The sequence below is a fragment of the Sus scrofa genome, chromosome 9, assembly GCF_000003025.6.
Source record: "Sus scrofa isolate TJ Tabasco breed Duroc chromosome 9, Sscrofa11.1, whole genome shotgun sequence".
NCBI classification, from domain to species: domain Eukaryota; kingdom Metazoa; phylum Chordata; class Mammalia; order Artiodactyla; family Suidae; genus Sus; species Sus scrofa.
Window position 1 is genome coordinate 45,239,044 of NC_010451.4, and position 15,264 is coordinate 45,254,307.

At 54.5% G+C, this 15,264-nt stretch overlaps 1 protein-coding gene across 4 annotated transcripts in view; it reads right to left on the reverse strand.

Annotated features, from left to right (window-relative positions):
* TMPRSS13 (transmembrane protease, serine 13) overlaps positions 306-15,264 on the reverse strand; it is a 30,409-nt gene continuing 15,450 nt past the window's right edge. For 2 of the 4 annotated variants that reach the window (XM_021062905.1, XM_021062902.1), the window contains exons 4-14: positions 14,317-14,355; positions 14,106-14,228; positions 13,042-13,171; positions 10,622-10,714; positions 9,625-9,668; positions 8,033-8,195; positions 6,798-6,970; positions 4,123-4,221; positions 2,768-2,910; positions 2,466-2,618; positions 306-1,769 (exon numbers count right to left, since the gene is read on the reverse strand). In XM_021062905.1, the coding sequence (XP_020918564.1) occupies positions 1,743-1,769; positions 2,466-2,618; positions 2,768-2,910; positions 4,123-4,221; positions 6,798-6,970; positions 8,033-8,195; positions 9,625-9,668; positions 10,622-10,714; positions 13,042-13,171; positions 14,106-14,228; positions 14,317-14,355 (1,187 nt within the window). In that variant the 3' untranslated portion in view covers positions 306-1,742. The remainder of the gene's footprint in view (positions 1,770-2,465; positions 2,619-2,767; positions 2,911-4,122; positions 4,222-6,797; positions 6,971-8,032; positions 8,196-9,624; positions 9,669-10,621; positions 10,715-13,041; positions 13,172-14,105; positions 14,229-14,316; positions 14,356-15,264) is intronic. The other 2 variants (XM_021062906.1, XM_021062903.1) reach the window with 1 other exon arrangement.

The following is a 15,264-nucleotide window of genomic DNA, read 5'->3' on the forward strand; positions in this document are numbered from 1 at the left end:
CTTCATCCATGTCCCACGCATGGCATCCACACCAAATCCCAGTTTCCATCCCACTGGGTTACCACCATGCAAACCTGAGCGTCAACATGGTTCTTGTAACTTCGGGGCCTGGCGCAAGTACCGGACATGGAGTAGCCACAGACACGGTGCGTGAACAAATAAAAAATGAATATATGATTAAAAGAAGAGAACTCAGAACTGAGGAACCAAGGCTCAGAATCCATACTGAGGCTGTCTGGGCACCTGGATGGACAAGCTCAGTTTTCACTCAGGTACCAGTGAAACATCCAAGGACAAATTTTTCAGGTCACACAATTTTATTGCTGAAGACCATTACTTGGGGCTGCTGTGAACATGAACAGGGCCCGCCCCCATCCCCAGCCTTGATAATGTCACCAGCCCCCTCAGACTCTGCCCAGCCACGCCAGCCAGCTCCAGCTGTTCTTCCAGAAGGATCTTTTCCCTGAGCAGCCGCCCACCTGAACTGGGCTGGGCTGATCTGCTTGGATCCTGCCTCTGGGAGTCACAGCACCACCAGATGGGCCCAAGGAAGGTAAGGAGAATGGGCTGCAGGAGGAACAGGTGCCCCAGAGAAAGATGGGGAGGTCTGTGGAGGCCAAATGCACTGAAGACCTGCAGGGGAGGCAACTCGGATCGCTGAGGAGGGTGGTTTGGAGGCTCTGGGGATAGAACCAGCTTTCTCCCCGAGGCAGTTTTCATGGCAAATCCTGTGTCTCTGGAACAACTGAGACATTGAAAGACTAAGAAAGCTGAGAAGAAACTCCCAAGTCCCAGGGAGGCCCTGGCTGTGAGGATGCCACATGTCCACCTGGACTGTCCCAGCCTCAGGGGCCTGCGGAGAAGCAGCATCAGTTCCTTCATGCTCCTGGAGCCCTTGGACGCAGCAACAGTTGTGGCTGTTTCTGGGACGGATTTGCTCGCCAGCCCCAGTGAGGATTCCCTTCCCTGAGCATCTCCAAGGGCGCCTTCACCCGGCCCCTTGTGGCCAGGGGTGTTCCGCACATCTCCCGAGGAGCACAGCTCCCCAAAGTCCCTCGGAGTTCTTGGGTGATCAGTGCTCTCTTGGCTCCTGGAATTTGGGGAGAATCTTTAAAAATACATCTACTTCCAGTTCTTGAATATAAAAATAAAATGAAATGAAATTTGCCTCCAACAGCCAGTGACCAAACAAGGACTGTGGCGTCCAGTTCAGAGTTGATGGCAGCCCCTGGTCCCCTCCACAGCACCAGCAGGCAGGGGTGGTGCCAATGGGAATGTCTTCCCACTAAGGACAGTCCAGGAACTCTGTGACACCCATCACTGTCTCGTGACAGCAGAGGTGGCTGGGTCCCTGGCAGGCTGCCCATTCTGAGCTAGTCCAAATCAGGGTCAGAGGAGCAAGAATTCCTGCTGTGACCTTCCAGGCCCTTCCCTGGGCTCTACCTCCTCCATCGGTAATGGACGCCCTCTGGGAACCTCCACGGTGCCCAGTTATCTCCTGGGGGTTTCCAACTTGGGGTTTGGGAAGAGCTGATGCCTTTCATGGTTTCTGAAGACCTTGGGAGAGCAGTGACGTACACATGTGTGTACGCACAGGGGCAGCAGACAGTGGAGGCAGCAGCGATGAAGGTGTCTGGTGGCCTTTAGCCAGGATGAGGTTGCACACGGCCCGGTCACTTGGGCCAGAGTCTGTACAGCAGCCAGTGCTGTACAGCAGCCAGTGCTGGTCGTAGGACCGCTGCCTACGATTTCCGGAAGCGCACCTCACTCTGAGGAAGAGAAGAGGGAGAACAGGGTTGGAGGGGGGGCGGAACACAGACGCCCGGAGGTCAGGGCTCAGCGCCTAAGATTCAGAGAAGAGGGGCAGCAAAGGGGAAAAGACGGGAGCAAGCTCTGAGAGCGCCGCCAGGCTGTATTTCAGGAGCAGCCTCCTGATCCCCGATCTCCGATCCAGGCCTGAGAGCTCACCGCTCCGCCCCTGCCTGGGCAGAGGGGCGAAGGGCCCGCAGCATTGCCGCTCTACCGCCAGGGCGCAGGCGCAGGCGCAGGGAAGGTGGGGGCCCCGACCGGGTCGGCGGAGGTGGGGTGGACTTCCGCTTCCTGATGCCCAGTTTCCCCCACCCACGTCCTGACAAGAAGGGGCGGCCTCCTCCTCTGGGTGGCCTGTGTGAACTCACAGGGCCGTCACTGGGGAGAGGAGAGTGACCCTGGGGCGGGCACCCAGCCTCCGCCCATCCCTCGCAAGCCCCCTGAGCTCTGTTTTGCAGGAGGAAGAGGAGGGGGAGAAACCCAGGCAGCTGAGCTTGGCCCCACCTTTGACTCCTGTCCTGTCCTGGCTTTTTGCACCTTCTGAACAGCCCCAGAGGCGAGAGGGTGAAAGGACCTCGCCGAGGCCCTAGGGAAAGGCCAGGCCCTCTTGCCGCCTTTGGGAACCTTCCTTCTGAGCTCACGCCCCCTGCCCTCACCTCCATCTTGCTGTAGATCCAGGGGAGCACTTCCGTCACTTTGGTGTACACGCCGGGTTTGTTTCTCTGGCCACAGCCCGTGCCCCAGCTGGTGACTCCTGTCAGGTACCAGCGGTTGTTCTGCTCGCAGACCAGGGGCCCCCCGCTGTCACCCTACGGGGAGAGCACACAGGTCAGTAGGATGGGAGGTGGTCCTTGAGCAGGAAATGGTGGGCATCTGACTCACTCCAACCCCAACATCCCAGCCTCCCCCTACTCCTCCGGGGGCCCGGGCCCTGAGCCCCACACAGAAGCAGCCTTACCTGGCAGGAGTCCCTGCCTCCCCGCAGGTCCCCAGCGCACATCATCCTGGGGGTAAGGTAGCTGTCATAGACCAGGTAGTCATTGCACTTCTTGAAGTCGATGAGGCTGACCTGCACCTCCCGCAGGAAGGGGGATGTCTTCTCTGCGGTGATGCGGGGTGGAGGACAGAGGGCGTGGAAGGGAGTGAGAGTCTGGGCGGCCTCGTGGCTGTCCAGCTGCCCCCTCTGGGCCCCAGACTGGCAGCCTCTTGGGTGTGCAGGGCACCCTGCCCGTGGTGGCACCTATGGGCACACACACCCTCACACTGGACACAACTCACTGCGTATAGCAGAGACACGCATGTACACAACTCAAGAGCTTATCAGGCTTCCTTACATGTTGCACAAGGTTTTGCTGTATTCGAAGTGCCATCAAATATATCACTTTATTTTTTGGTAATGATGCACCCCAAGAAAGACAGGTGTGATTAATCCATGTACAGAGGGGAAATTTAGGGCTGAAGAAGGACTTGCCCCCAGGCACAGAACCAGTCAGTTAAGGAGCCAAGATCAGAACAAGGCTGCTCCCGGCCAGTCACTGCTCCATCCCTAGAGCAAGGGGAGAGTGGCCCTGACACCTGCGGCCGGCCCCGGGCTCATGAGCCACACGGCAAGGCCAGCCCGGCTGCCATGCCCTCCTGCCCAACAGACACGATCCTTGAGAACCGACACCAGACAAGACCACCCTGTGATCATGATGAAGTGGGGCAGAACCAAACCTCTTCCTAACTTTGTTTCAGCACAAATGAAAATGAGGTGAGGTAGGTCAAACCCCAAAAGGACCAAATGGCCACCTCCCCCAGCCAGAAGGAGGGGCTGCTGCTTCTTCACCCACCACAGTGTTAGACTTGGTCTATTCTTAACAGCTTAACAGGAGGAGATTATTAACATCTGCACTCAGGAAACTGTCCCTGCCTCCTGAAAGCATCCCATCTAGAGAAAGCTCCACTTGTGTGACTCCCCCTTAACGTACCCAGAGCCGCTAAGTCCTCTAACACCTTCTTGTCCAGATGCCCCATGGTTCTCCCTGGTGTGAGTTCTCCCTCCAGTGCAATAAGCAACGAACCAGCTTGTTCAATGACAAGCTGGTGTGCTTGGCTGGGGCACTGTCACACCAACTCCTCTGACATATATGCAGGTGCATGTGACACACCTATGTAGCCAGGCCCATGAATCTATACACCCAAAGCCTCATCTCGGTGGACCCTCATCTCTATACCCCAACACATCACCCACACACCCTCTGCACAGACACACATGTATGTATACACACACACACACACACACACACACACAGTCCAGCACCTGCCCCTCACCATCTGTCTCCTTGGTCTTGCCAAAGCCTGTGATCCAGCATGTGTCATTGAGGCCGAAGGTCTGTCCATGCATGGGGAGGCAGGCAGGGTGGACATGAGCTGCAAGAAGACCTTGAGACATCAGCGAAGGGACAAGGCTGGAGGTTTTGGGGGGGTGCATGGAGGGACAAGAGTACCAAGGTCCTAGGTCGTCATCCTTCCCCCCAGAGTGGTTCTGAATCTTTCAGGGCCTTGAACTGACCAGGCAAGAAACTCAATCATTTTATCTTGAGTCTCCAGCCTTTGGGGTGTCAGAATCCTCCAAAAATTCTGATTTTTCAGTGGGTGCCAGGTGGGCAATGCCTATGGCTTGGAAACTCCCCTGTGCCATGTTGATACTGGGTGGCTGTGGGTCTCTCCACACCGAGCGGCCCTCTTGACAAATCCCCTCCCATGCCTGTCCCTCAGAGCAAGGAGCAGCCCAGGCTAAATCCCAGGTATTATCGCCATGGCGTTTCAGTGATGTGTCCTGCCTGGTCTGGGGAGGGCACCCCTGGTGGGCCAGGACCCAAAACTCTCCCTCCAGATGAGACAACCTCTCCTAGTGGGAAGAACGCCGCCCTAAGGGCACAGCCCACAAGACCGCTGCTCACTCACTCTTGCCCTCAGAAACGCATGGATGGTGCTTGTGCCTCAGATCACATACTTCCTCTGAGGACCAGAGTCCCTACCTAGACTAGAGCACCAAGAAGTCTGCAAGAGGAGAATAGTTGATAGATGTTTGCAGTGTTGTCAGTTTCTATGCTTACTGCAGCCTCCTGCACATAGAATGGTGCCTGACACATAAAGTACTCATGGGGAGGGGGGGAGAGACAGAGGGAGGAAGAATGCCTGCAAAATTTTTCTCCTGTAAATTGGGAGTCTAACACATTGCACTGCTGGAGGGTAAACAAACAAAAAATAAATGAAGGAATGGCATCAATTATTAACCACAAATGCAAAACTTCTTTTCTTAAAATAGTCTGTGCCTATTTTCAAGACATACAGACTTAAAAACATGTAACACTATTATGTATTCCACTAGTTTTTTTTTTATATGGGGTAATTTATCAGTGAATTTTCACAGGTTTGCTCAGCTAGTACTGTGACTTCAAAGTGCTCTGCCTACCAAACAGTTTAAGAAAATCTGTCCTGATTTCTAAACCAAAAATCAGGGCACATGGTCTGACCACAGGACTATATAAATCTAAGCTGTGATTCTCAGCCCAGAGATATGCTTCTGACCCAGGAGAATACTGGGGCGAGGGGGGTGGCGCTATCAGAGCATGGAGAGGGACTGCTGTAAGTCTGAGAAGCATATAAAATGCTATAAGAGCTTTAATTTCATTTTACAAATTACTTAATTTGATTTGGAAATCCAAATAATATGGGGATCTGGGGTGTTGGCAGGTAAGCTCTGAATCGTTAGCTAAATGGAGTCTGGGCTTTACAAGGCTGGGAAGGCCTATTCTGGTCTGGCAGATGCCCTGCCCCCTTTTATGCATCCTTGGGGGCGGGGCAGGGGCACCAGGGCACTGTTATCTCACAGTCCCAGGCTCCAGGGACAAGGCTGGGAGGGGCAGAAAGAAGGCAGAGAGGGCTCACGGTGTGGGCGTGGCTTTGGTGGGCGTGGCTTCTGGTGGGCGTGGCTCTGGGCCACACCACTTTGAAGAGCCAACTGCTCTGACTCAGGATCAACACCACCTCCTTAATTACTGTGCCAGGAAAGACCAGGTCACAAGCCCTGAGCACCAGATAGGCTGGACTAACCAGAGAGCCCTCTAAGATTTCCGGAAGCCTCCCTAGCCCGCCAAGACTGATTAGGTGCCCACATCTGTGCCACCGCGGTTCCCTGGGGGCCCTAACATTACATCTCCAGCTTCTAAGTGGCTGTTTATGTGTCATCCGTTTTGTTCTCTTGGCTATGGAACCGCAAAGCAGCCGTGTAGTAGACACACAGTGTTTGATACGTGAACAAATGGGTAGAAAAAATAATGAATGAAAACTTCTTTGATCTCCTGAGAACCTCGGTGGCGTTTCCTTCCTGTAGCCCCGTTTGGTCCTCAGTGACAACCTTTGTGGCAGTTCGGTGTTTGAATGCAGGTGCTTGTGTGCGCAACTGTGGCATTGGCAATTTGCCAGCAGAGAGCAGCCTGGGAAGATCATTGTTTGGAAGCCAGACCAAGGTGGACCCAGTCCTGGCGCTGCCACTTATGACTCTGTGGCCTCAGGGAACTCTCTCTCTCCATCCCCTCAAATGAAGCTAATAATAGTACCTGTTCCACAGGATCGGTTTGTGAAGAGTAAATGAAATCGTAGGTGTAAAATGCTACCGCGGTGTCTGGCCCTCATTAAGTGCTCAATAGACCGGTGGAAACAATTCGATCTGTTTATCTTGATGAAGACCAGTATCCAAACCCTGGCTTTGTCACCAGTTTGCAATGTGAGATGTGTCCTTGGGGCAAATTTATTTCCAACCTCTGGGCCTCAGTTCCCCCAACTGTAAAATAGAGAGAGGCCGGGAACTACATGATCTCCAAGAGTCTCTGACGTGCACCACGCTGATGCTCTGGACCCCAAGAGGGGTCAGTGGATGCTGCCAAGTGCAGAGCTGTGGGACGAGCAGGGCGGGGTGTGATGGGCGTGGATTCACTCACCAGACAGGGTCAGGGGCTTGGAGAGCCGCATGAGGGCTATGTCATAGTCATCCTGTTCATCCGTGTAGTTGCCGTTGATGATGATCTGGGCAATGGAGGCTGCCTTGGGCAGCTGGTGCAGGTTGTTGGTGCCCACATACACCTTCCAGCCCTCCAGGACCTTCTCCTGGGTCCTGCCAGAGCCACAGAGAGCATGGGCCACTTACCACCTGGCAGAGCCCTCTGGCAGCATCTGCTGCATGGGGAGCTGCAGCCAGAGCACCACCTCTGGAGGGAGCTCTCTATCTAAGCCCAGGGGTCTAGGACAATGCCCTACTTCCAAAAAATCACTCTGAACTTGCCCTTCTGTTTTTATTGTTTTCTGGGTTTGTTTGTTTTTGTTTTTGTTTGTTTGTTTGTGTTTTTGGTTTGGTTTGGTTTGGTTCTGGCCATGCCCACAACATGCAGAAGTTCCGGGGCCAGGAATCAAACCTGCGCCATCGCAGCGACAGCACTGGATCCTTAACTCCCTGAGCCACCAAGGAATTCCTGACCTGGCCCTTCTGTACCTTACAATAGAAAACGGGAGGGGATAGGTAAGACCCCTGGGACCACTGGCCCCACTGTCTCCTCTGGACACCACGAGGATCAAATAAGGTGAGTAGGACACGTCTCGGTCGCATTATCTCAGCAGAAATGGAGCTTTTGACAGGACAGAGTGACCCGCTGAAGACTCACTACCTGGGAAGCCAGTGCCCCTGAGGCCTCACTCCAAGCCCTTTCCTGTCCACCAGCTTAAAGGGACAGGCCCGGCTGGTGACTGTCAGAAGCCGACTGCCCTGCCCTCCCCACAGTCCCCCGCTTTCGCTTCCTCCTGGGACAGCGCTCCTGATTTCTCTGGCTCCTCATCTGTAACTTCCAGTTTCCAGATGCAGCAACAAGCCCAAAGCCTCTTTATCTCACCCTGGTCTTTAGGGCAGCTTCCCAGTTCCTCCCTTCCACCTGCCTCTCTCTCCTTGGGGCCCCCAGTGGTATTTTCGCACTCTGCGCTGGCTCAGAACAAGTAACCCCAACTCGCACTCCCAGGACCAAATACCAAGAGCAAATCATGGGCCTCACCACACCTGTGCCACCCAGCCCCAGGGGCCAGGCCTACAACCAAAGCCCTCTCCTGCAGAGAGAGGTCACTCTGCCCTCAGCCCTTCCTGGTGTCCCCGACCCTGAGTGACAGCCCATCACTACCCCTCCACACTTACACAAAAAAGCAGTGGGCAGCAGTGAGGACCCACTGGGCGTCGATCAGGGTGCCCCCACAAATGTGGGTGGTGCCGAACTGCAGGCTAACTTGCCAAGGCCACTTGCTCTCTGGGGCCAGGGCCCCTCCCACGATCCGCCCGGTCATGGCTCTCAGTCCACAGTCTGGGGAGAAGGAGAAGAGAGAAACTGTGAACTCTGCTTTTCTCAGACCCGCTACCACGCCCGCCGGGCCCACAGAGGCTCAGGCAGCCCCACACTGAGGGCACCTCCCACCCGTGGAGGAGGCCGCTTTGCTCACTTAAGCTGATGCGGTACAGCTGATTCCTGTGAATCACAGCGCTCCCACGTGGTGGGTTAGCTTTCTGGGATCATCCAGTGGGACGTTTGTTCCTAAGAAAGTTCCCTCTCCTCCCACTCATTCAATCTTCTGTTAACTGGACAAAGGCTAACAAAGTGCCCCAGGCTTTGGGCACTGTGCCGGGCATTGGGGCCACGATGGTGACTCCCAGAGCTGTTGTCAGGAGCTCAGGAAAGGAGACCAGGTCTAACTTGACCCTGAACCGATAAGCACTGTGATGGGATCTTTTCAAAACAAAGAAGGCCCGTCCCATGATGCACAGGTCGTTGGTGCCCACGTGGTTCCCCGATGGGTCATTTAGTGGCATTGGGGACCCTGTGCCCCAGGGGAGCATTTCCTAACATGTTCTGGAGTGAGCCAGTCCCCCAAAATTGTGGAGTTTGCTCACACCTGTGTTCTTTTTCCTTTGAAGGAAGAGAGCGACAAGCCAGCAGTAGTCTGAGCAGCCCTGTGCCCACCCTGTACTCAGGGGAGCACCCCCCCCACCCCAGGTCGTCATGAGAACACAGCCCTTGTGGACTGGTTAGTAGCTTGGGCTTTGGGGTCAGACCCCATGTCCAATACAAGCCCCTCACCTACCAGTGGTCTCATTAGCAGTGGAGCAAGACAAACATTTCAGCCTCTTTTCAGTAAGTGGACAGAAATGACACCTGCCTCGTGAGAATTAAATGCAATCACATTTATAAAGCTGTGGGCACAGTGCCTTGGCATCGAAGGCACTTCATAAATGTTGGCTCTAGATCTGGTTCTATGTCTATTTCTTTTTTCTTTTGGGGGCCACACTTGAGGCATATGGAAGTTCCCAGGTTGGGGGTCGAATCAGAGCTGCAGCTGCAAACTACACTGAAGCTTGTGGCAATGCCAGATCCTTATCACACTGAGCAAGGCCAGGAATCAAACCTGTATCCTCGTAGGCACTGTGTCGGGTACTTAACCCACTGAGCCACAATGGGAGCTCCATCTCCATGTCCGTTGATATCGGAGCTTGAAGCTGGCCCCGAGGGGCTCTCCCAGTCCTCTGCCCCTGCCCAGAATCCGGGAGACGTGAATGACCAGTTTGCTGGGCTGAGCAGAATCAGGAAGGGGAAATGCCACCCTGAGACTGTCCAGGGGTCTTACAATTCCTGGCTTGGACCCCCGGGGCTGATCACCTCCCCTGAGGGACCCCAGCCCTCTGCCCCTTGACTCCCACCCAACACGAGCCACAACCCAGGTGGAAGAACATCTTCTTACGCGAACACTGGAGAGAGACATACTCCTGGGAAGGGCATTCAGACCTGCAGGAGGAGACGCAAAAAATGAGAAAAGAACACAGTAGCTACCTCCTCCAGGAAGCCTTCCCTCATTGGTCCCTGCTAAGTCCTACCCCATTTCTTTTGCACAAGGAGAAGGAGATTCTGACATTTCTCCCTTCCGACGGGACAGACGCTTCCAAAGGTTTCTTCAGGCATGGGCATGGCTCAGTGCAAACGGTTCCCACCCCTCTCCCCACCCCCCAGTTTTCCTGTGGGAGATCAGATACACTGGCTAGATCTGCGTCCTTTAAGCTCACAGCACTGCATTGTCCCAGCATCTTTCCACAGCTAAACAGGTGGTCCAAGGCTCCTCTGACAGTTCCTGAATGCTCTGCCAGCAACGTAGCCTGTGAACCACCCAGCACAAACAGCCATCCACAAAGCAGCTCATTCGCTTCCCCTCTCTCCCTTGGTAAACACTTCCGGCTGGTAGAGCACCCCCCACCCTGTGTCCCTAGGACAAGGGCAGCTGCAGTGCAAAGGTGACAGATGGGGAGGCCCAGGTGGGGGCAGTGCTTCCCAGATGGGCCTCCCTGCCCCTGACCTCATGCACCCGCACTCCCCCTGCTCCTCCCCCTCCCCTCCCCCACCCCAGTGATGTTTCTCCCTCTCCACCCCAAACCCTCTCCCTGCAGAGGCTTTCAGTCCAAACACCAGGCTGACTCATGGCCCCAAGGTTATTCATGGTCTCTGGCCACCAGGTAAATTCTTGGGGACTCCCCCAAGCCCCCAAGGGGGAGGTCTCCACACTAAGCTTCAGTAACATCCAAGTCAGGAGGCAGGTGGTGAATGAGGGCTGTTTCTGAGATGCTCTTGAGATTCACAAGGGCCTCCTGGAGGCAGGATCCCTGAAAGGCCAAGGCAGAGGGGCCCCGGACTCAAAGCATCCTTCACTCCCCTGCTGGCAGACAGGCAGCCTGGCCTGGCCCACATACCTGTAGATGCTCTCCTGGATGGTGGAGTTATATTCAGAGATTGAGAAACTGCTGGCAAAATCCCTGTCAGCCACCTTGGTTGTCCGGTAAGCACTGCCAGGGAGGAGAGGGAAGAAGAAGGGGCCCCCTTGAGATGGCGCCCACCGTTGGTCCCCCAGCTGGCATTAGAGTCCAGCAGGCAGCCTCAGACCCCAACCCACATATTCTGCTGCTGCCCCCACTAGCTCTGCACACCAGCCCAGGAGTTTTCAAAGTGTGGTCCCATCCCACAGGGCAGCGTTAGCACTGCCTGGGAGTTTGTTAGAATTGCAAATTCCTGGGCCCTGCCCCAGACCTACTGAATCAAGAATTCTGGTGCTGCATCTTAACAGGTTCTCCAAGTAATTCTAGTGCCCTCTGAAGTTTGAGAAACACCTACGTAGCCCTTTTCTATCCAGACTGATCCATGGACCAGCAGCTGCAGCATCACCCCAAACCTGCTGAACCAGGTTTTATGGATCCCCATGTTATGGGTTTGTACATTACAGCCTGAGAAGGTTTTACTGGCTTACGGGACCTCAGACCACAGCCTGCATAAAACTCACCTGGGGTGCTGTTAAGCAGTTCGAAATTCTAATCCCAGAGAGTCTGATTTTCAGGTGCATTTTTTTTTTTTTTGGTCTTTTTGCTATTTCTTGGGCCGCTCCCGCGGCATATGGAGGTTCCCAGGCTAGGGGTTGAATCGGAGCTGTAGCTGCCAGCCTACGCCAGAGCCACAGCAACTCGGGACCGGAGCCGCGTCTGCAACCTACGTCACAGCTCACGGCAATGCCGGATCGTTAACCCACTGAGCAAGGGCAAGGACCGAACCCGCAACCTCAGGGTTCCTAGTCGGGTTCATTAACCACCGCGCCACGACGGGAACTCCTTCAGGTGCATTTTAACAGGTACCCCAGGTGATTCTGCTGTGGGTGATCCAGCCGCTATCTGTGTGGCACTTTGGGGCCTTTCTAGAACCTGGGACACCCTTGCTTGAGAGTGTGCCTTGGCATTTGCTGTTCCTCTATCCAGGGGCCTCCTGCCTGCTCTGCTGTCCTCCCAGTGTGTCAGGCCCCCTCTCCATTTTGTGCCCATGATGCTCCACACGTGGCCTTTCCACTACATGTCACATGGTGCTCTGGTTATCGGTTTCAGCTTCTCCCACCTACACCATCCCAGAGACTGTCAAAGGGCAGGGCTCTTGTCTGGGGACCATGTAGTGACCCATGATAAAAGCTCAGTGAGTGTTCCTTGAATAACTGACACTATCTACGGACGCCCAAGGCAAGTTCAGATTTGCAGAAAGTCGCACAACTCAGTGATATAAGGTATCCACCACCTTCCAACTAGATCACCCAGATCACCCTTCACACCTAAGGCTGAGGTGAGGGCAGAGAACTGGCTCTAAGTTCTAGCCCTCAAGCCCCGGCTTTCTAGATACTTCTACAGAGAGCCCACAGCAAGATCCTAAATAAACCCTTTCCCCTACAACCACACACAGATTGGTGAGCCCCCAAACTGCGTGGTTTGAAAACCCAGAACAAGAGGGAGGATGGAGGTGGCTATGAGGCCCGCAAATCGGGGGCTTCTGCAAGTGGGAAGGTCATGGTAAAGCCCACTGCCTGCTCTACCCCTGGTACCAGCTTCTTGGTTCAAATGTTTAGAGCCAAAGAGACTAGTCACTTTACCTGGCCGCACCTGGCCATTTCATTTCCTGTTTGATGGGGTCCAGCCCAACCCACAGCTGCCGCAGCTTAAAGTCCACTGAAGGGTTTGCACAGCCTGAGCTGCTAGTCTTTCCCAGATATGAGAAGACGAGACCCGCCCTAATGCCCACCCACCTCATGACCATTGAATGTGATCTTGAACAAGAGGGTGCTTTGATGCAAAGAACTGTACAGAAGTGTCATCCCGCTAGAGGTCCACAAATAATTACTTTGGCCTCCCCAGGCCACTGTCTTTTTGAGTAACTCAAGCATACCCTGAGCTAGTGACCTGAGCCCTGTCAGGCCCCCTCTCTGAGTATTTACAACAATAGTTTCCGGAGTTCTCTTTGTGATGCAGTGGAAACAAATCCGACTAGTATCTGTGAGGATGAGGTTTCGATCCCTGGCCTTGCTCAGTGGGTTATGGATCCAGCATTGCCATGATCTGTGGTATAGGGGGCAGACACGGCTTGGATCTAGCATTGCCATGGCTGTGGTGTGGGCCGGCAGCTGTAGCTCCAATTGGATCCCTAGCCTGGGAAACTCCATATGCCGTAGGTACGGCCCTAAAAAGCAAATATGTGTGTGTGTATATATATATATATATATATATATATATAGTTTTCCTTGATGAGTCTGAGATGCCCTTGCAAAGAACCCTGAACCCTGAAGCTGGGGCTCTTGGGGAAGGTTTACCTCTCAAAACCCAGCTGCTGGCAGGTCTTCTCCGAGTAGGAGTCGTTCCAGTTGTCACTGCAGACGGGAAGCCACTTATGGGAGGATCCAGAGTAGACTTTAAGCAGAGACCTGTCCCAGTCAAACCTCACTGCAGGGCAAGGAAAGGGCAGAGCAGATCCTCAGCACCGGGAAGCCCCAAGTTCTTGAGGAAGGAACTGAGGAAGGTTCTGCGATGCTCTGTCCTGAGGCTTCTTGCCTGGGAAACATCTGGAAGTTGGCCCCAGGACAGAATGATCATCAGCCAGTGCTCAGAGCCCAAGATACTCAGTAAGGGCAGAGCCAAGGCAAGGGGCTGGGACAGAGCAGAGAGATCTTGTCTGACAGGACCCAGGGGCTGTTGCCGGGAAAAGGGGTGAGTGCTGCCGGAGGCCGTCGCCCCAAGAGGGCAGTGATGGGTCCAAATAAGAGAGTCAAGGGGAATGATGATCTGACTGAGTGCTCACTGGACAGGCTCAGTCACAGATGGCCATGGCCATGGGCAAGGAAGCACATAGACACACAGGTGGAGCAGGAGGGGCGTGTACCCACAGACGCCCACTTGACGGCTGTCCATGGCCAGGTCTGTAAAACCACAGAGGGCCAGCGCTCAAAGAAACCGCTGCGCTCGTCTAGGCCTTCATTTACAAACTGACCTCATGAAACCAGAGGGGTAGCAAGTCAGAGGTCACCTGCTGGGCAAAGAGGAGGGGCACGTGGATGGGGCTCCAGACTCCACACCTGCCTCCAGCCAGAGCAGTTCTGCCTTGCCCAGTCTGATAATTGAGGGGTGTCAGATTTTATTTGAGAACCACTAACTTTATCTAAGCTATTCATTTTACAAATTAAGAAATGGAAGCCCAGAGAAGGTTAGCAATTCACCCATAACACACAGCGCTGAAAGCCAGGTTCCAAATCCAAGCCTACTTCCTCTAGAGCCCAGATCCTCCTAGTCTGTCCATCACCTCTCACTTGAGCTGATGCTGTTTTCAGCCCCCAGAGGACACGCACATACAAGCACACACACACGCGCCCAGCCTCCTTACCACAGCCCAGCTCATCACTCCGCAGCTTACAGTCCACGACCCCATCACAGTGCACAGCATTCTTGGGGCAGCTCTCTACTGGCTCCTTGTACTTGATCTTCGTGTGGCCCCGCCAGAAGTAGACTGGAGAAAATGAAGCAGCAGGATCACTGCCAGCCCCACAGAGACATGACATCAAGCAGCCCAAGGCCCCCAGTTCTGAGACACCGACCTGCAATCCCTCTCGGACTCTGGGGCTCTCGTCCCCCATCTGTACGGAAAGAAAGGCTGCTCAGGAATGCTCCAGAATGCTCCATAAAGCTCCTGCAAGCAGGGCAGCACCAGGCAGACTCGAGCAGCCACCCAGAAAGAGAAAGAAAGGGAGAGAGGGAGGGAGGTGTGGAGGTGGGCTCTACTCTGGGAACTCCCCCGCCCTCTGTGCTGATCAGAGTGGTGGTCAGAGAAACCACCTCCTCCAGTATCCCAGAAGCCCCTTCTCAGAGCCCCTCTGGCATCCCTTCATCTCTGTGCTCTGCGGGTCATAGCAGAGAAATTTCCATCTTCAGTCATATACCTGCTACCACTATCTGCCCTGTCTTCTCAAAGGTTGTCCTTCCAGCTTCAGAAGCTCCTGGATTTTCTTCCTCCTCCCTCTTCTCTAAAGAAGGGATGTCCCCGAGGCTCAGTTCCTGCCCCATTCCATGTCTTGATGCCTTGTCTTCCCACTCAAGGAGCAACTCTAGGTGGCTGATTCCCAAATGCCCAAGTTGGGCTGAGAACACGACAGCTTTATGCACCATATGTGCAAATGAGCTGCACGACTTCTAAGATCTATCTCTTTCCAAACTAGGAACTGTCATCCCTCCTGCCTGGAGATGCCTCCCCTTGGATGCCTAAGAAACCCGGGTTCTGGGAGTTCCCGTCGTGGCGCAGTGGTTAACGAATCCGACTAGGAACCATGAGGTTGCGGGTTCGGTCCCTGCCCTTGCTCAGTGGGTTGACGATCTGGCGTTGCCGTGAGCTGTGGTGTAGGTTGCAGACGCGGCTCGGATCATGCGTTGCTGTGCCTCTGGCGTAGGCCGGTGGCTACAGCTCCTATTCAACCCCTAGCCTGGGAACCTCCATATGCCGCGGGAGCGGCCCAAGAAATAGCAACAACAACAACAACAACAAAAGACAA